This window comes from Panthera pardus, unplaced genomic scaffold, assembly GCF_024362965.1.
Source record: "Panthera pardus isolate Hobbes unplaced genomic scaffold, ASM2436296v1 HiC_scaffold_11, whole genome shotgun sequence".
NCBI classification, from domain to species: Eukaryota; Metazoa; Chordata; class Mammalia; order Carnivora; family Felidae; genus Panthera; species Panthera pardus.
The window spans coordinates 45,127,864-45,141,638 of NW_026526666.1; the positions used below are offsets into that span (position 1 = coordinate 45,127,864).

At 34.9% G+C, this 13,775-nt stretch overlaps 1 protein-coding gene across 3 annotated transcripts in view; it reads left to right on the forward strand.

Moving 5' to 3' along the window:
• Nucleotides 1-13,775, forward strand: part of LRRIQ3 (leucine rich repeats and IQ motif containing 3) — a 220,676-nt gene that overhangs the window by 46,237 nt on the left and 160,664 nt on the right. For all 3 annotated transcript variants that reach the window (XM_053893954.1, XM_019448882.2, XM_053893956.1), the window contains exon 4: nucleotides 8,912-9,045. In XM_053893954.1, the coding sequence (XP_053749929.1) occupies nucleotides 8,912-9,045 (134 nt within the window). The remainder of the gene's footprint in view (nucleotides 1-8,911; nucleotides 9,046-13,775) is intronic.

The window sequence follows — 13,775 nt, forward strand, 5'->3', positions numbered from 1 at the left end:
AAATAGAATTCAGCAATGTATGAAAATAACTGTATTCTATGAGCAAATGGTGCTTATTCCAGGGGTGGAAACTAGAGTAACTTAGCTTAGCTACAGTAACTAAGATTGTGTGGTATTGGTGAGGCATAGATCAATGGGACAGATCAGAAAACCTAAAAATAGGTTCATACAATATGTTTAGCCAAATTTTGACAAATGTATAAGTAATTTGATGGACAAAATATAACCTTTCAATAAACGTTGCTGGAATAATTGGGTATACACACACACACACACACACACACACACACACACACACACACGCAACACAAGCCTCAACCTAAGTTTCACACTTCATACAAAAATGAACTCAAAATGGATCAGGGAGTTAAATGTACAACGTAAAACTATGAAACTTCTAGGAAGAAAAAAAATTAAGGAAATTTTGGGGATCTATGAATAGGAAAAGCATTCTGAGACCTGACACAAAAAGCATAATCTTTAAAAAGGAAAAAATGATAAAATTAAAAGTTTTTATTTCTCTGTAAAACAGTCTGTTCGATGAATGAAAAGATAAGTTAGAGTTGGAAAGTATTTGGAAATGAATATTTAAAAACTGATAATAGTTAATTTGGTGGAAATTTAGTAGGTTTTTTTTTTCTATTTGCTTTTCTTCTTCCCTGAAATTTCTACACCGTTATTATGATTCTAAATGTTATTTGAAGAGTGTTTCTAAAATGTTTACCAAGTAATCCTAAGAAATACTGATTTAAAATAATAAAAATCTTAGTGTGAAGAGTTTCACACTAGATTTCCATTTTCATGTGATTATTAAAGTGAGTGTATCATGTGTATGATATGATGAGGGAGCATAAGGCAAGCTGACACCCGCAAACCACCCCCCATCCCCAGATGGGATATGTGTGATATTCCTCAGGCACTCCCAGCTGCCCAAGAACAAAGGAGAGAGGAAAACAAATGGTTAAACTGATAAAGTCTCCATCAGTTTACAAATATCTCAATAGCCTAGTCTCCAGGAACTCCCTACTATCTTCATGTTAATATTTTGCTAGAGGGAAAAATAGCCTTAGCTTGACAATAACTAGGCCTCTAGTAATCTGTAAATCTTTAGCATATGGAAATCCCTTTGAGAAACTTCTTGACTCTACCTCAACTCTACAGTATATAAGCAGTCACTCTTCACAACCCCAGTGTAGCTCTTCCTGCCCACAGGTCATGTGCTTTAATAAAATCACCTTTTTGCACCAAAGATGTGTGTCTTCAAGGATTCTTTCTTGGCATTGGGTCTGAGCCCCACCATTACTCCCAAAGCCCATCATGATATGATTTTTTATGGAGTAAAAAGATAAAAACTGTGTGGGTTTGTTCTTTTTACAATAAATACTTGTGGGATTAGTATGATTTACGTTTTTCAAATATGTTGGGAAAGTATGTGCCAAATTAGGAAATTCTGATGGGAAAAATCACAAATGGAATAAAAAAAGATAGACCTTGGGGATCAGATACATATAGAATAAATAAAAATATGGGAATAGGATAAAAAAACAAATTTAAGTAAACCTGAATATATTTAGAATATCAAAATAATTGGTATTATTTTTTGTATAATTATAAAGGAATAGAATATAATTTTGGAATTTATTTTTTAAACTACTCTTCCTGTTAGAACACAAAGTACTCTTTTCCATGTGAGTCATATAAAAGTCCTTACTCTTCTTTTGAAATGCTTCATTATGGTTTATACCAGAGTTAGCAACATTTTCATCCCAGGTTTACAATAGCAAGCTGTGGAGTATTGATATTTCATTATTGTACCATCTGTTTTCTTGATTGTTGATTTTTTTTTTTTTTTTTTTGCCTAGGCATATGTTGCTCTTTGCCAAACTTTTACTGTAATACTTTAATTCCCTTTATTAGATTGAAAATATTAGTGCTCATTGTCTTTCATAGTTAATTTATTGATTTTATAATTTTGCATTGTGTTAGTTTGGATAAATTGCTTAGTAAATTCCTTTAGACTAATTTGTGTGTGTGTGTATCAAATAAGGTGTATAGAAATCCTTTGTGAACTCTAAAACACTATATCACTTTAAGTATGACTGTAAAACTCTTGGCGGGTAGCATTGTTTGGATGCTTGAAATGTTTGAGCCTTTGTTTTAAGTGCTCTACAAATATTCCTTCACAAGAACCCAATGAGGTAGTACCATCCTTGTCTTTATTTTAAAGATGATGAACAAGTGAGACAGGTTACTTACCCCAGTAAGAGGTAGAAATGGAATTTAAACCCAAACAGTTTTTCCTCTAGAGCCATCAGTCCTCTAGTGAAGGAGATGCATTACACTCCCTTAGAAACAGGATATGTCCATTTGTCCTCAGATACCAAATGGCTTATGGCATTTGTACAAGTTTGCAGTGATATCTTCATTGGCATTTTATAAGAGAATTGTTTTAGAACATCAGAAAGTTTATTGTCTAGAGGCTCTTTGTTCTCTGGCAAGGACACTAACCCTGCCCACTTTATCTCTTTAAAGAGAAAGAATTATTCATGCTTTGGCAGGAAGTGGAACTGTGCTGTAAACTATAGTGTGAGCTTAATGGTTCTCTGCCGGTGACAACTATAGCATCTGACCAGGACCACTTTTAAGCCTAGTCATCTAAATTCCCTTGTTACTTATGAACTCCACCTCCATGGCAGAGTTCAATTACAAATTTTATTTGTAATAAAATTCAGTTAAAAAGAGAAAAACAAACTTACTAACATGTGTATCTCTCATTTATACATGGGAGATAGCCAGGGAAAAATGAGGAACTCCCTGAGATAGCTTAGACTTCATGCTTCAGTACCATCTTAATAGAGAAAGGGGAGGGAAGGTGTAGACCTCTTGAGAGAGAGTAAATGATTTTTAGGAAAGATAAATGGATCCTTAAAAGAATAGGTGGGAGTTAATGACAAAGTTTTGGGTGCGGTACCCTCTCCTACTCTTTTCTCCTAATCTACTCTCTTGTGGTAAGAGTTTGTCTCCTTTGTTGATGAAACTCCTGGGGAGTGAATTTATAGCAATTGAATGCCTTTTAAAGGATCTGTCCTTAATTAGATATTTGGGCAAAGCCTCTCCCTGCATTTGCCTACTGCTCAAAATAATCAGTATACCACAGGGGCACATTTTGGCGAGATATGTCTTGAACTCTTGCAGTGATATTTTGGGGTGGCATATTTTGCTACCCTGAAGACACACACATGCACACACCCGCACACTCATACATATGCCATGAGCCCAAATGCAATGAATAAAGAAACAAAGATTAGAGGAAATCACATCTATTCTAGAAACTGACAAAGGGTAACATTTAAATAGAAGATTGCTTCATGGACGTGCTTTTAATCATAGTGAAGATTGTTTTTCAGGTATAATGAAGATGGGACTGAGACCAAGTCAAAGGTAGAAACTAGCTCAGCTTGGCTTTATGCCATTCTTCATACATATAAGAAAACTATGTGAAGTAGAGGAGATTCTGTAAGTCCTTGTATTTGCCAAGGGTAATAGTGGAACAGTGGCAGATAGGATCCACTGTTACAAGTCACAGAATAAATTTCATGTAGAGGCTTGTTAAAAGACAAAATTCAACTGAGTGTATTTGAAGATCTAATCGGCTTTCCTAAGTGATTCATGAATCAGGCAGCATCCCATTTAGCAGGTATGGAGGAGCTCCAAAGAGGAGTTGAACAAAATGGAAATTTTTATATGAAGGAATGTGGGGCAAAGAAGTTATTAGCAAAGAGAAAACATTGTTCCAGGTAAGATCACCGTTCCATAGGTAGAAGAGCAGGCAGCGGGTCTTATTAGGTCGATTTACCTCATCTTCCTTTGGGATATGGAGAGGGCCCATGTGACAGATTACCTCATTGGTGCTGACCAGAAAATTCCTGATTGGTTAAGTCTACATTTCTGGGGGAGGCCAAGACTATAATTAGATTAGGTATTAAGCCCTAGTTTGGTAACTTGGCTTGGCACAAGTGACTCTATCTTGAGCCTGTGGTTTTCTCTTTAACAGGAAGGGTTACAATGAATAGTACACTGATAATGAGGTAGGACTCCTTTGTGATAGGGCAGTCAGGAGCTTCAGAAAGGAGCTGAGTCTCAGCCACATAACTTAACTGAAGTAGTTGACAAGCTAATAGTAAACTCAGTAGGAGAAAGATGACCTTTGACAGAATAGCTTTAACAAGTTGAGAATATATACATGAAAATGATGAGAAAAAAATATAAACCATGGAGGTAAGTTCCAGGATATCTATTATACATAAATAGGAATTTTAGTAGAGAAAATAAAGCAAAATGAGAAGCAATAATCAAAGATCTCTCTCTCTCTCTCTCTCTCTCTCTCTATATATATATATATATATATATATAGTCATGAATCTTAATATGGAGCAAAGTTGGGAAAGAACAACATGTATTTTCTTTAAAAATTGTTGAAGTTCAGCTCTCTAGTCATGGAAGAAGGAAAAAGCAAAAGTCTACTTCAGATGAGATGTTTTAATATATCATTAGGCAAGTTGAGGTGTTGGCAAGTGTAGAGCATGTGAAGCAAAGTGAAAAACATTTGCAAAGGCACAGAGGTGAGGCTAGAGCTTGGCATAATCAACTGACAACAAGTAACTTAGTGTTCTTATAGTTTAGAAGACATAGTTGGGCATATGGTTACAAAAACAGGAATATTATAACAAAGGGTGTAATGTGTAATACTAGGGACATGGCTTTATCTTGTAAGATCTTGGGGAAATATTTAACAATTTAGCATGATCCAATTTTCATACTAGAAAAATCATCATGTATTCTGTAATTTTGGAGTGGAGGCAAATTCAGTATAAAGAAATCAGTGAGGACTGGGCCCTGGTTTATAACAACCGATTTCTTAAATTAGTAGAGGGTATGGATTATAGGGAACAGATTGAAGAGATACTGTTTTGATAGAAATCAGTGAATTTATTAGATGGTAAGGGGAAGGGAGGAATGTGGGCTTATTATTTAGATGAAAAGATGAAGAATAATTTCAGTGACTATATATGTAATGCAGTATGAGGTATGGATTGGGGATGTTTTGAAATGGGTGAGATAATTATTTCAGTTTTTGACATGTAAGTAGAGAAATAGAATTGGAATTTTATAGATTTGTAATTTAAGAGGTAATTCCCAATAGGGGTTATAGCTATGTGGATAATCAGCATATATGAGATGGTAAGATGTAGAAAGGAAGGTTATCATTCAAGGAGAATTAGCAGAGAGGTGAAAAACAAAAGCAAGCCTAAATTATACCAATATTTAAATAGTTTGAAGAAGAAAAGAAACCAGCCAAACATACTGAGAAATAAAAATTTAAAAGGTAGAAAAATTAGGAATATGATGTTATTGCAGCCAGATAAGAATTGAATTACAAAAATAGGTTGATAATACCAAATTAAGCTTGGAGAACAAATATGACAATGTATAAGTTGCTATTACATAGTGATTTAATAGCCAACCAATAATTGAATGCTAGTTATGGACTAGTAGTTTACTTCATCTTAGAGATATAGGATAAAGAAAGATTTCTTAAACTTAGTTATATTGCAAGTGGGGAAGATCAGTAATTGTGTGTAGCATAAACTCATCAATAAAAAACAAATCAGGACTTAGGAGAGACTTTATTCAAAAGGATTATTGCAAGGGAGGGAAAGGGGCTGGTGCAATAGGGGGAATACTCTAGTTGATCAGTGATCTGCAAACGTCTTTAAGGCTAATCAACAAAGGTTTTTTCTTTTATTGGGAGGAGTAAATAATACTGGAAAGAACTGGTGTGGATAAGTAGGATGAAGGAGAGTGGCATGATCTGACTGTAAATCAAAGAATGTTTTACCTTGAGAGTTGCCTATTTCAGGAAGAGCTGTTAAGAGAGGGTTATGTGGTTGTTCAGGCTGAAGGTGGGCAAAGTTCAGAAACCTAGGGGACAGAGAGGATCTTAGCCAAAGATTGGTTAGTGGGGACAAAGTAGTTTAATCATTAAAAGGCAAGTGAGAATTTAGAGAGTCTGTGTCAGGGCCGTGTCATAGGTACACTAGAGGGGCATCCATGGATGCTATCTAAGTAATAATATGGGGGAAGGGTGCTTTTTTGGAGTAAACCATTTTCTGAAAGGACTGGGTGAGGAAATTCCTTAACCTTTTCTGTTTTCTAGGATCACAGGGCTCAGGTAAAATTCAACATTGTCAAGTGTGACAAATGAGTTGCTGCACAAGATAATATTATAGAAGGATATTGAACTCAGATCAATGTCAATAAAGTCTTTTTGGAGGAAAGAATTGAATCTCCAAAAGACTAAGATAGTGAGACAAGTAATTGAGAAAGGCAGTCAAGAAACTGGAATGGTACCTGTAAAAAGCATTGAGGTTTGATTATTATGTAATTTTCAGGGGTATAAGTGGTTGGATATTGCCATTTTGGAAGGTATCTTATGTATGGCGAAGGGAGGTGAGATTGAGGTGAGAAGATACTAAATCAAGGATTTTGTGTGCTTTCAGTGATGCCAGTGAAATATATGAAGCAAGGATGCCAAATGATCAGATTTGCATTTCAGAAAGTTCACTCTAGCAATAGTGCTTATTGTGGTTCAAAGGGAGTGGGGGAATGGGGATTATTTCAGATGTCAAGACATTTTTAGTAAGTTAAGTGATAAAGACATGAAATAAAGCAATGGCAGAGATTAGAAGAAAAGGGAGAAGTCAGATATTGGGATGTTGAATATATGGGCTCTAGCAGCATTTGGGTATAAAGAAGCATAAGAGAAAAGAGAGCTTAGGGTAGTTCCAGGCTTTCTGAGTTAGGTAACTATGGGCACTAGTGCCATTTACTAAAAACATATAAGAAGGCAGTTCAAAAAGGAAAATTCATGTTTGGGAAAGCTGAATTTAACTGGATATCAGTTTGATTATATTGTTCTATAGCTCTGTAGACAGTTCAGTCCTAGAGCTAGAAATCTGAAAGTCATTAGCACATAGATATATATTGAAGCTATGAATTAGATACGACCATCTAGAGAGTGTGTTCACTCGAGAAAACACAATGAGAGAATCTTTTCAATGTGACATTAGACCAATGAATGGATAGGTCTTTAAAAAGTCCAAAGTAAACAGAGTTCTACGAAAACTAAGAAGAGTGTTGTATAGAAGCCAAGGGTAGTGTTTCAAGGAGGAATATCCAATCAATGTAAGAAAAGTATCGGGTGCATTGGGAGAGGTAAAATCCAGTAGATTGAGGTACAAGAAAGGAGAAGGTAGGTACAGCAAATATGGAATTCTGATCCAAGAATTTAGGCTTTTTTAATATATTTTTTAAATATTTATTTTTGAGAGACAGAGAGACAGAGAGTGAGTGGGGGAGGGGCAAAAAGAGGGAGAGACACAGAATCGAAGATAGGCTCCAGGCTCGGAGCTGTCACCACAGATCCTGACCTGGGGCTCGAACTCATGAACTGTGAGATCATGACCTGAGCCAAAGTTGGACACTTAACCAACTAAACTACCCAGGCACCCCAAGAATTTAGGCTCTTAATGAAACTTAAATACAAAAGATGGAGGGTTGGGATGTGTATGATTATTTATATGGTTGCATTTTAAAGTTTAATTTATTTTAATTAATTTTTAGTTCATTTGAATTAATCAATTTTAAAGATGGGAGAGGCTACATCATATTAATAGGTAAAGGGATTGTGCCAGTAGAAGATAAGTAATAGTGAAACAGAGATAGATGGGACTTAACAGCAATGGAGTGCCTGTCTTGGATAGGGAGGGATATACTTCTTGTTTTAAGACTAAGTAGAAGGCACTTCTATTCAGAATACATAGGGATATAGATAAATGGGAGTATAATTAAATTTAAGGAATGGAGGAGGGTTAGTTGATGGATTTCAGACCTGATGGCCCTGTTTCGTCTGGGAAAGGTATTTAGGGAGTTCTAGGGAAAAGGCTTAAAGAGTATTGAGAAGAGTACAGAATGTTTGCAGTATCTCCTGTTGGGAATGGAAGTGAGCCAGGGCCAAGTAAAACATTTGATAAGTAGCAATGAATATTTGTAAATATAAATTTGAAGTAGCACTAATCTGCAACGTTTTGTGACTTTTTTTTTCCTGGCAGTACATAGCTGATTGAATGTATAGGCAGAAAAGGGGACATGAAGTGATTAGGTTGATAATTTTCAGGGTAGGTGCCTTAAAAACAATATAAGTTTTAGGTTTTTAGTATATAATCCTTACATTTAAGACATAAGTAAAGTAGCTTTATTTCTAACTAGTCAAATGATCAATAAGGATACAGGGAGTCTATAATCCCAAATCTAAAATTTTGCAGGAACAGAGACCTTAAAGATAATTTCTTTAAAGACAGTATAGAATATTTTTCTTCAGGGGATGAGCTATATCCTAATAAAAGTGTCCAATATTCTAGTTAAGCTGCAACTAAATTTTGAAGTACTGTAAATTATTCTGTGAATCCAACATTTGTCAGTTTCCTATGTGAATCCACAGAATAGTTTTAGACTTTCATTGACTACCTATTCTTGCCACCACCTTTTAAAGACCAACTTGATTATAGCAAAAATTTTATACTTATGATATCAGATTGGAAAAAAGAATCTAGAATGGAGACATTTATCATCATGGGTCTTGCATTTTGTGTAGAAGATTATTTTGTTCTACTAACTCTTGATCTTATGATCTAATGAAATAGATATGAAAATGTATTTATTATTTTACTATTACACCTACAAGACACTTGTGAACATTTTAATAGTTTATATTATTAGACTACCAACTTTAAAATATCCCTTGGAAATTCTTACATGAAATATAAATATTAAATGTATTTTCTTTATACAGGGATCAACCTATGGTGATGAAATTAATAATATCAAATATATTGTTTCAAAAATTAATGAAATTCTGGCTCATAATTCACCAGTTTTGATTGTTCAAAGATGGATACGTGGTTTCTTGGTTAGGAAAAAAATGAGGTATGTTTTCTTTACTATTTGAATATTAAAATAAGATAACAAAATCAGTGATAAGTCAATTTTTTAATAATATATATGTTTGTATTCTCTATCAGAATGGTATTTTATTGACTATTAGAACTTGTTTTAAAGAAAATACCATATACTCTATAGTAATATTATAATATTTAGCATAATAAAAATTGATAATTTTACTTTTTATTTTAAATTTATCATATAAACAGCTAATCAATAGGGTTTTTATTAATCATTGTTGGAGTAATTCTGAGAGTTTTCTTTTTATTAAACTTAAATATTTCAGTCAAAAACATATTAAATTTCTCTCATATAATGGGATGTAATAGAAATATAAGCCATATACTATATAATGGGATACAATAGAAATATAAATCATGAAACATGAGGATTTCATATTTTGAGGGGATGTGAAGATAATTTTTCTGAAACATCTGCTACCACATCAATCTACATACCCTTTAGTTAGCTGTCTTTTCCTCTCTCTTCATTTCCTGTATTCCTTTCCAATGGCTGGCATTTGCAAACAGGAAAACTTTTCTTGCAAACATCTCTCAGCATTTTAATTAGGGAGATCAGATAGGATACTCTACTATCAACTTATTTGTATTAGTTATGCCAAACATCAAACATATGAAAAAAATAAAGGAACATTCTCATATAGTTTACTCTCCAGATGCTAAATGCAGAGTTCAGAAGACAGAAATGAAATTTGGCCCTGAAAAATAGGCAGGATTAAATAGTTCTTGAGTTGGGCAGTGGGCATGGCCTGAGAAAGTAAAATTAGAAAGTTCCAATGAAATGATATTCAACATTCTCTGGTGAGGCTGAGATAATGTTCTCCGGCATTAGCCTGAATGTGCTAAATCACAGGGCAATAGCGCCGATAAAGAGGTAAGTATGAGGAACAAGTAGCAAATCTGACCATAACTTCCTTCTTCTGAGGAAGAAGTTCCATTTACTCTTCAAACCAAGTCAAAGAGAGAGTGAGCTCAAAAGTGGGGGCACATAAAATGATTTGGAATAAAAGATGTGGGAAAGTTTTTAGGCAGTTACTGATAGGTACATATTTTTTCTATCTCATGTTCCACTTAAATTTAGTATGCATTTTACATGAAATAAGTGTCTAATGAAAGGGACCTGTCTTTATGCCCCCAGATTGAGTTTTTCTCTCTTAGATCAAGATTTCCTGTAATACTCATGTAGCATGAGATAAAAACCTTGTGCATGGAAACAATTTCTGAAAATTTAGTATGTGTGAACAGAGTTTGAATGAGCTTTGTGGAAAGAGATTTCAGTAATGGTAATAGATCACAGTGGTTCAAGGCAGACTGATTTTGATTATTTTTCTCTTTAAAATGATGTTCCATTAGTCCCCTTACTTAACTGCTCTGAGCCTGAGTTTCCTCATATGTCGAATGGTAGAGAGCAGGGGCTAAAAGCAGGACTTATTTCACTCTTTGCTTGTGGGAATTAAAATCATGAATATAAAGCATAGCTCAATCTTACTGGCTGCTATATTTTAAATATCATCACTGTTGTTATATCTGTGCTCTCTGCATTATTTGATTCCATGGGAAACATACTCTGTATCTTTTCTTTTTTGATTCTTTCTCCCTTTTAATTACATTTATGACAGCATATACATAGTAATCTTTCAAAAATATAAATCTGATTTGATTCACCAACTTAAAATCCTTCAATCGCTCCTAGTTTTTTTTAGGGCAAATGGCTGGGATATTTGCCCCTACAATGTTCATAACATACTGTCATTATCACTAGCACTTACCATGCTATATTGCAGTTGTCTATATAATTATCTATATCTCCAGATGTACTGTACATTCTGAATCTCTAGCATAAACAGAGTGCTTGACATATGTTAGGTGTTCAAAACATACTTTGCACAGTTGATAAATACATAAATAAATGGATTGTGAAAACTAGAATCAGAAAAGTAGGTCTGGATTCATCTATGGGAAAATGAAAACAGAAAGGAAGTGGGAAACATGCAAAGCTACTCTGAGAAGTGCCTATGGATTCCCCCAACCTAAAGGTACAAGTGATTAGTCCTATCATATGTCTATTTCTAGCTATGAGAGGTATCTCACCACAGCCAAATACTTTGCACTTTGCTTGGAAACTGTTCACTTAAACTGCTTGAAATTTTATATACAGCCTTGAAATATCATATACTGCCTGAAATTAGAAAACTGTTAAGATTAATGCTATTTTAAAGTGATGGTGCTTCTAATAGGGATGATACAGTGCAAAGGAGGTATACTTTTTATTTTTATTTTTTTTTAATTTTAATCCAATAATTAACATAAGATATCAGTTTCAGGTGCACAACACAGTGGTTCAGTCATTCCACAAACTACTCAGTGCTCATCATGATAAGTGTACTCTTAATCTCTTGCACTTATTTTACCCATTTATCCACCCAACTTAAGTTCCCTCTGGTAACCATCAGTTTGCTCTGAATAGTTAAGAGTCTGTTTCTTGGTTTGTCTCTCTCTCTCTCTCTCTCTCTCTCTCTTTCTCTCTCTTTTTTTTTTTTTTTTTTTTGTTCATTTGTTTTGTTTCTTAAATTCCACATATGACTGAAAACATAATGGTATTTGTCTTTCTCTGACTGGCTTATTTCGCTTAGCTTTATACCCTCCAGATCCATCCATGCTGCTGTAGAAGGCAAAATTTCATGGCTGAGTAATTGTGTGTGTGTGTGTGTGTGTGTGTGTGTGTGTGTGTGTGTGTACATGTACTTTTTACTTTTATTTTATCCATTCGTCTATCAATAGACACTTTGGCTGCTTCCATAATTTGGCTATTGTAAATAATGCAGTAAACATAGGAGTGCATATATATCTTTTCAAATTAGTGTTTTCACACTCAGGGTAAATAGTAGTGTGATTACTGGATCACGTGTTAATTCTAATTTTAAGTTTTAGAAGAACTTCCGTAGTGTTTTCTGCAGTGGCTGCACTAGGTTGCATTCCCACCAACAGTACATGAGGGTTCCTTTTTCTCCACATCTTTGCCAATATCTGTTTCTGATGTTTTTGATGTTAGTCATTCTGACAGGTTTGAGGTGATATTTCATTGTAGTTTTGATTTGCATTTCACTGACAATGAGTCATATTGTGTGTCTTTTTATGTGTTTGTTGGCCATCTGTATGTCTTCTTTGGAGAAATGTCTGTTCATGTCTTCTGCCCGTTTTTAATTGAATTATTAGGGGTTTTTTTGGATGATGGATAGTTTAAGTTCTTTATATATTTTGGGTACTACACCTTTACCAGATATGTCACTTGCAAATATCTTCTCCCATTCAGTGGGTTATCTTTTGGCTTTGATGATTGTTTCCTTTGCTTTGGAGAAGATTTTTATTTTGATGAAGTCACAATGGTTTATTTTGCTTTTGTTTCCCTTGCCTCAGAGGACAGATCTAGAAAAATGTTGCTATGGCCAATGTCAGAGACATTACTTCCTATACTCTCTTCTAGGATTTTTATGGTTTCAGGCCTAATATTTAGGTCTTTATGCACTTGGAATTTATTTTTGTGTATGTTATAAGAAAGTGGTCCAGTTCTCCCAACACCATTTGTTGAAGAGACTGTCTTTTTCCCATTGCATATCCTTTTATGCTTTGTTGAATTTTACTTGACCATTTAATCGTGGGTTTATTTCTAGGCTCTCAATTGTAACCCACTGATCCCTCTGTCTATTTCTGTGTCAAAACTATACTGTTTTGATGACTACAGCTTTACAGTATATCTTGAAATCTGGAATTGTGATACTTCCAGTGTTGTTCTTTTTCAAGATTGCTCTGGCTTTTCAGGGTCTTTTGTGGTTCTATACAAATTTTAGGGTTGTTTTAGTTCTGTAAAAAATGCTGTCTGTATTTTGATAGGGATTGCATTAAATCTGTAGATTGCTTTGGGTGGTATGGAGATTTTTTTAATATGAAATTTACTGTCAAATTGGGTTTCCATACAACACCCAGTGCTCATCCCAACAGGTGCCCTCCTCAATGCCCATCACCCACTTTCCCCTCCCTCCCACCCCCCATCAACCCTCAGTTTATTCTCAGTTTTTAAGAGTCTCTTATGGTTTGCCTCCCTCCCTCTCTAACTTTTTTTCCCCCTTCCCCTCCCCCATGGTCTTCTGTTAAGTTTACATATGAGTGAAAACATATGGTATCTGTCTTTCTCTGTATGACTTATTTCACTTAGCATAACACTCTCCAGTTCCATCCATGTTGCCACAAAAGGCCATATTTCATTCTTTCTCCTTGCCAAGTAGTATTCCATTGTATATATAAACCACAACTTCTTTATCCATTCATCAGTTGATAGACATTTAGGCTGTCTCCATAATTTGGCTATTGTTGGAAGTGCTGCTATAAACATTGGGGTACAAGTGCCCCTATGTATTAGCACTTCTGTATCCCTTGGGTAACTTCCTAGCAGTGTTATTGCTGGGTCATAGGGTAGATCTATTTTTAATTTTCTGAGGAACCTCCACACTGTTTTCCGGAGTGGCTGCACCAGTTTGCATTCCCACCAACAGTGCAAGAGGGTTCCTATTTCTCCACATCCTCTCCAGCATCTATAGTCTCCTGATTTGTTCATTTTAGCCACTCTGACTGGCGTGAGGTGATATCTCAGTGTAGTTTTGATTTGTATTTCCCTGATGAGGAGTGATATTGAGCATC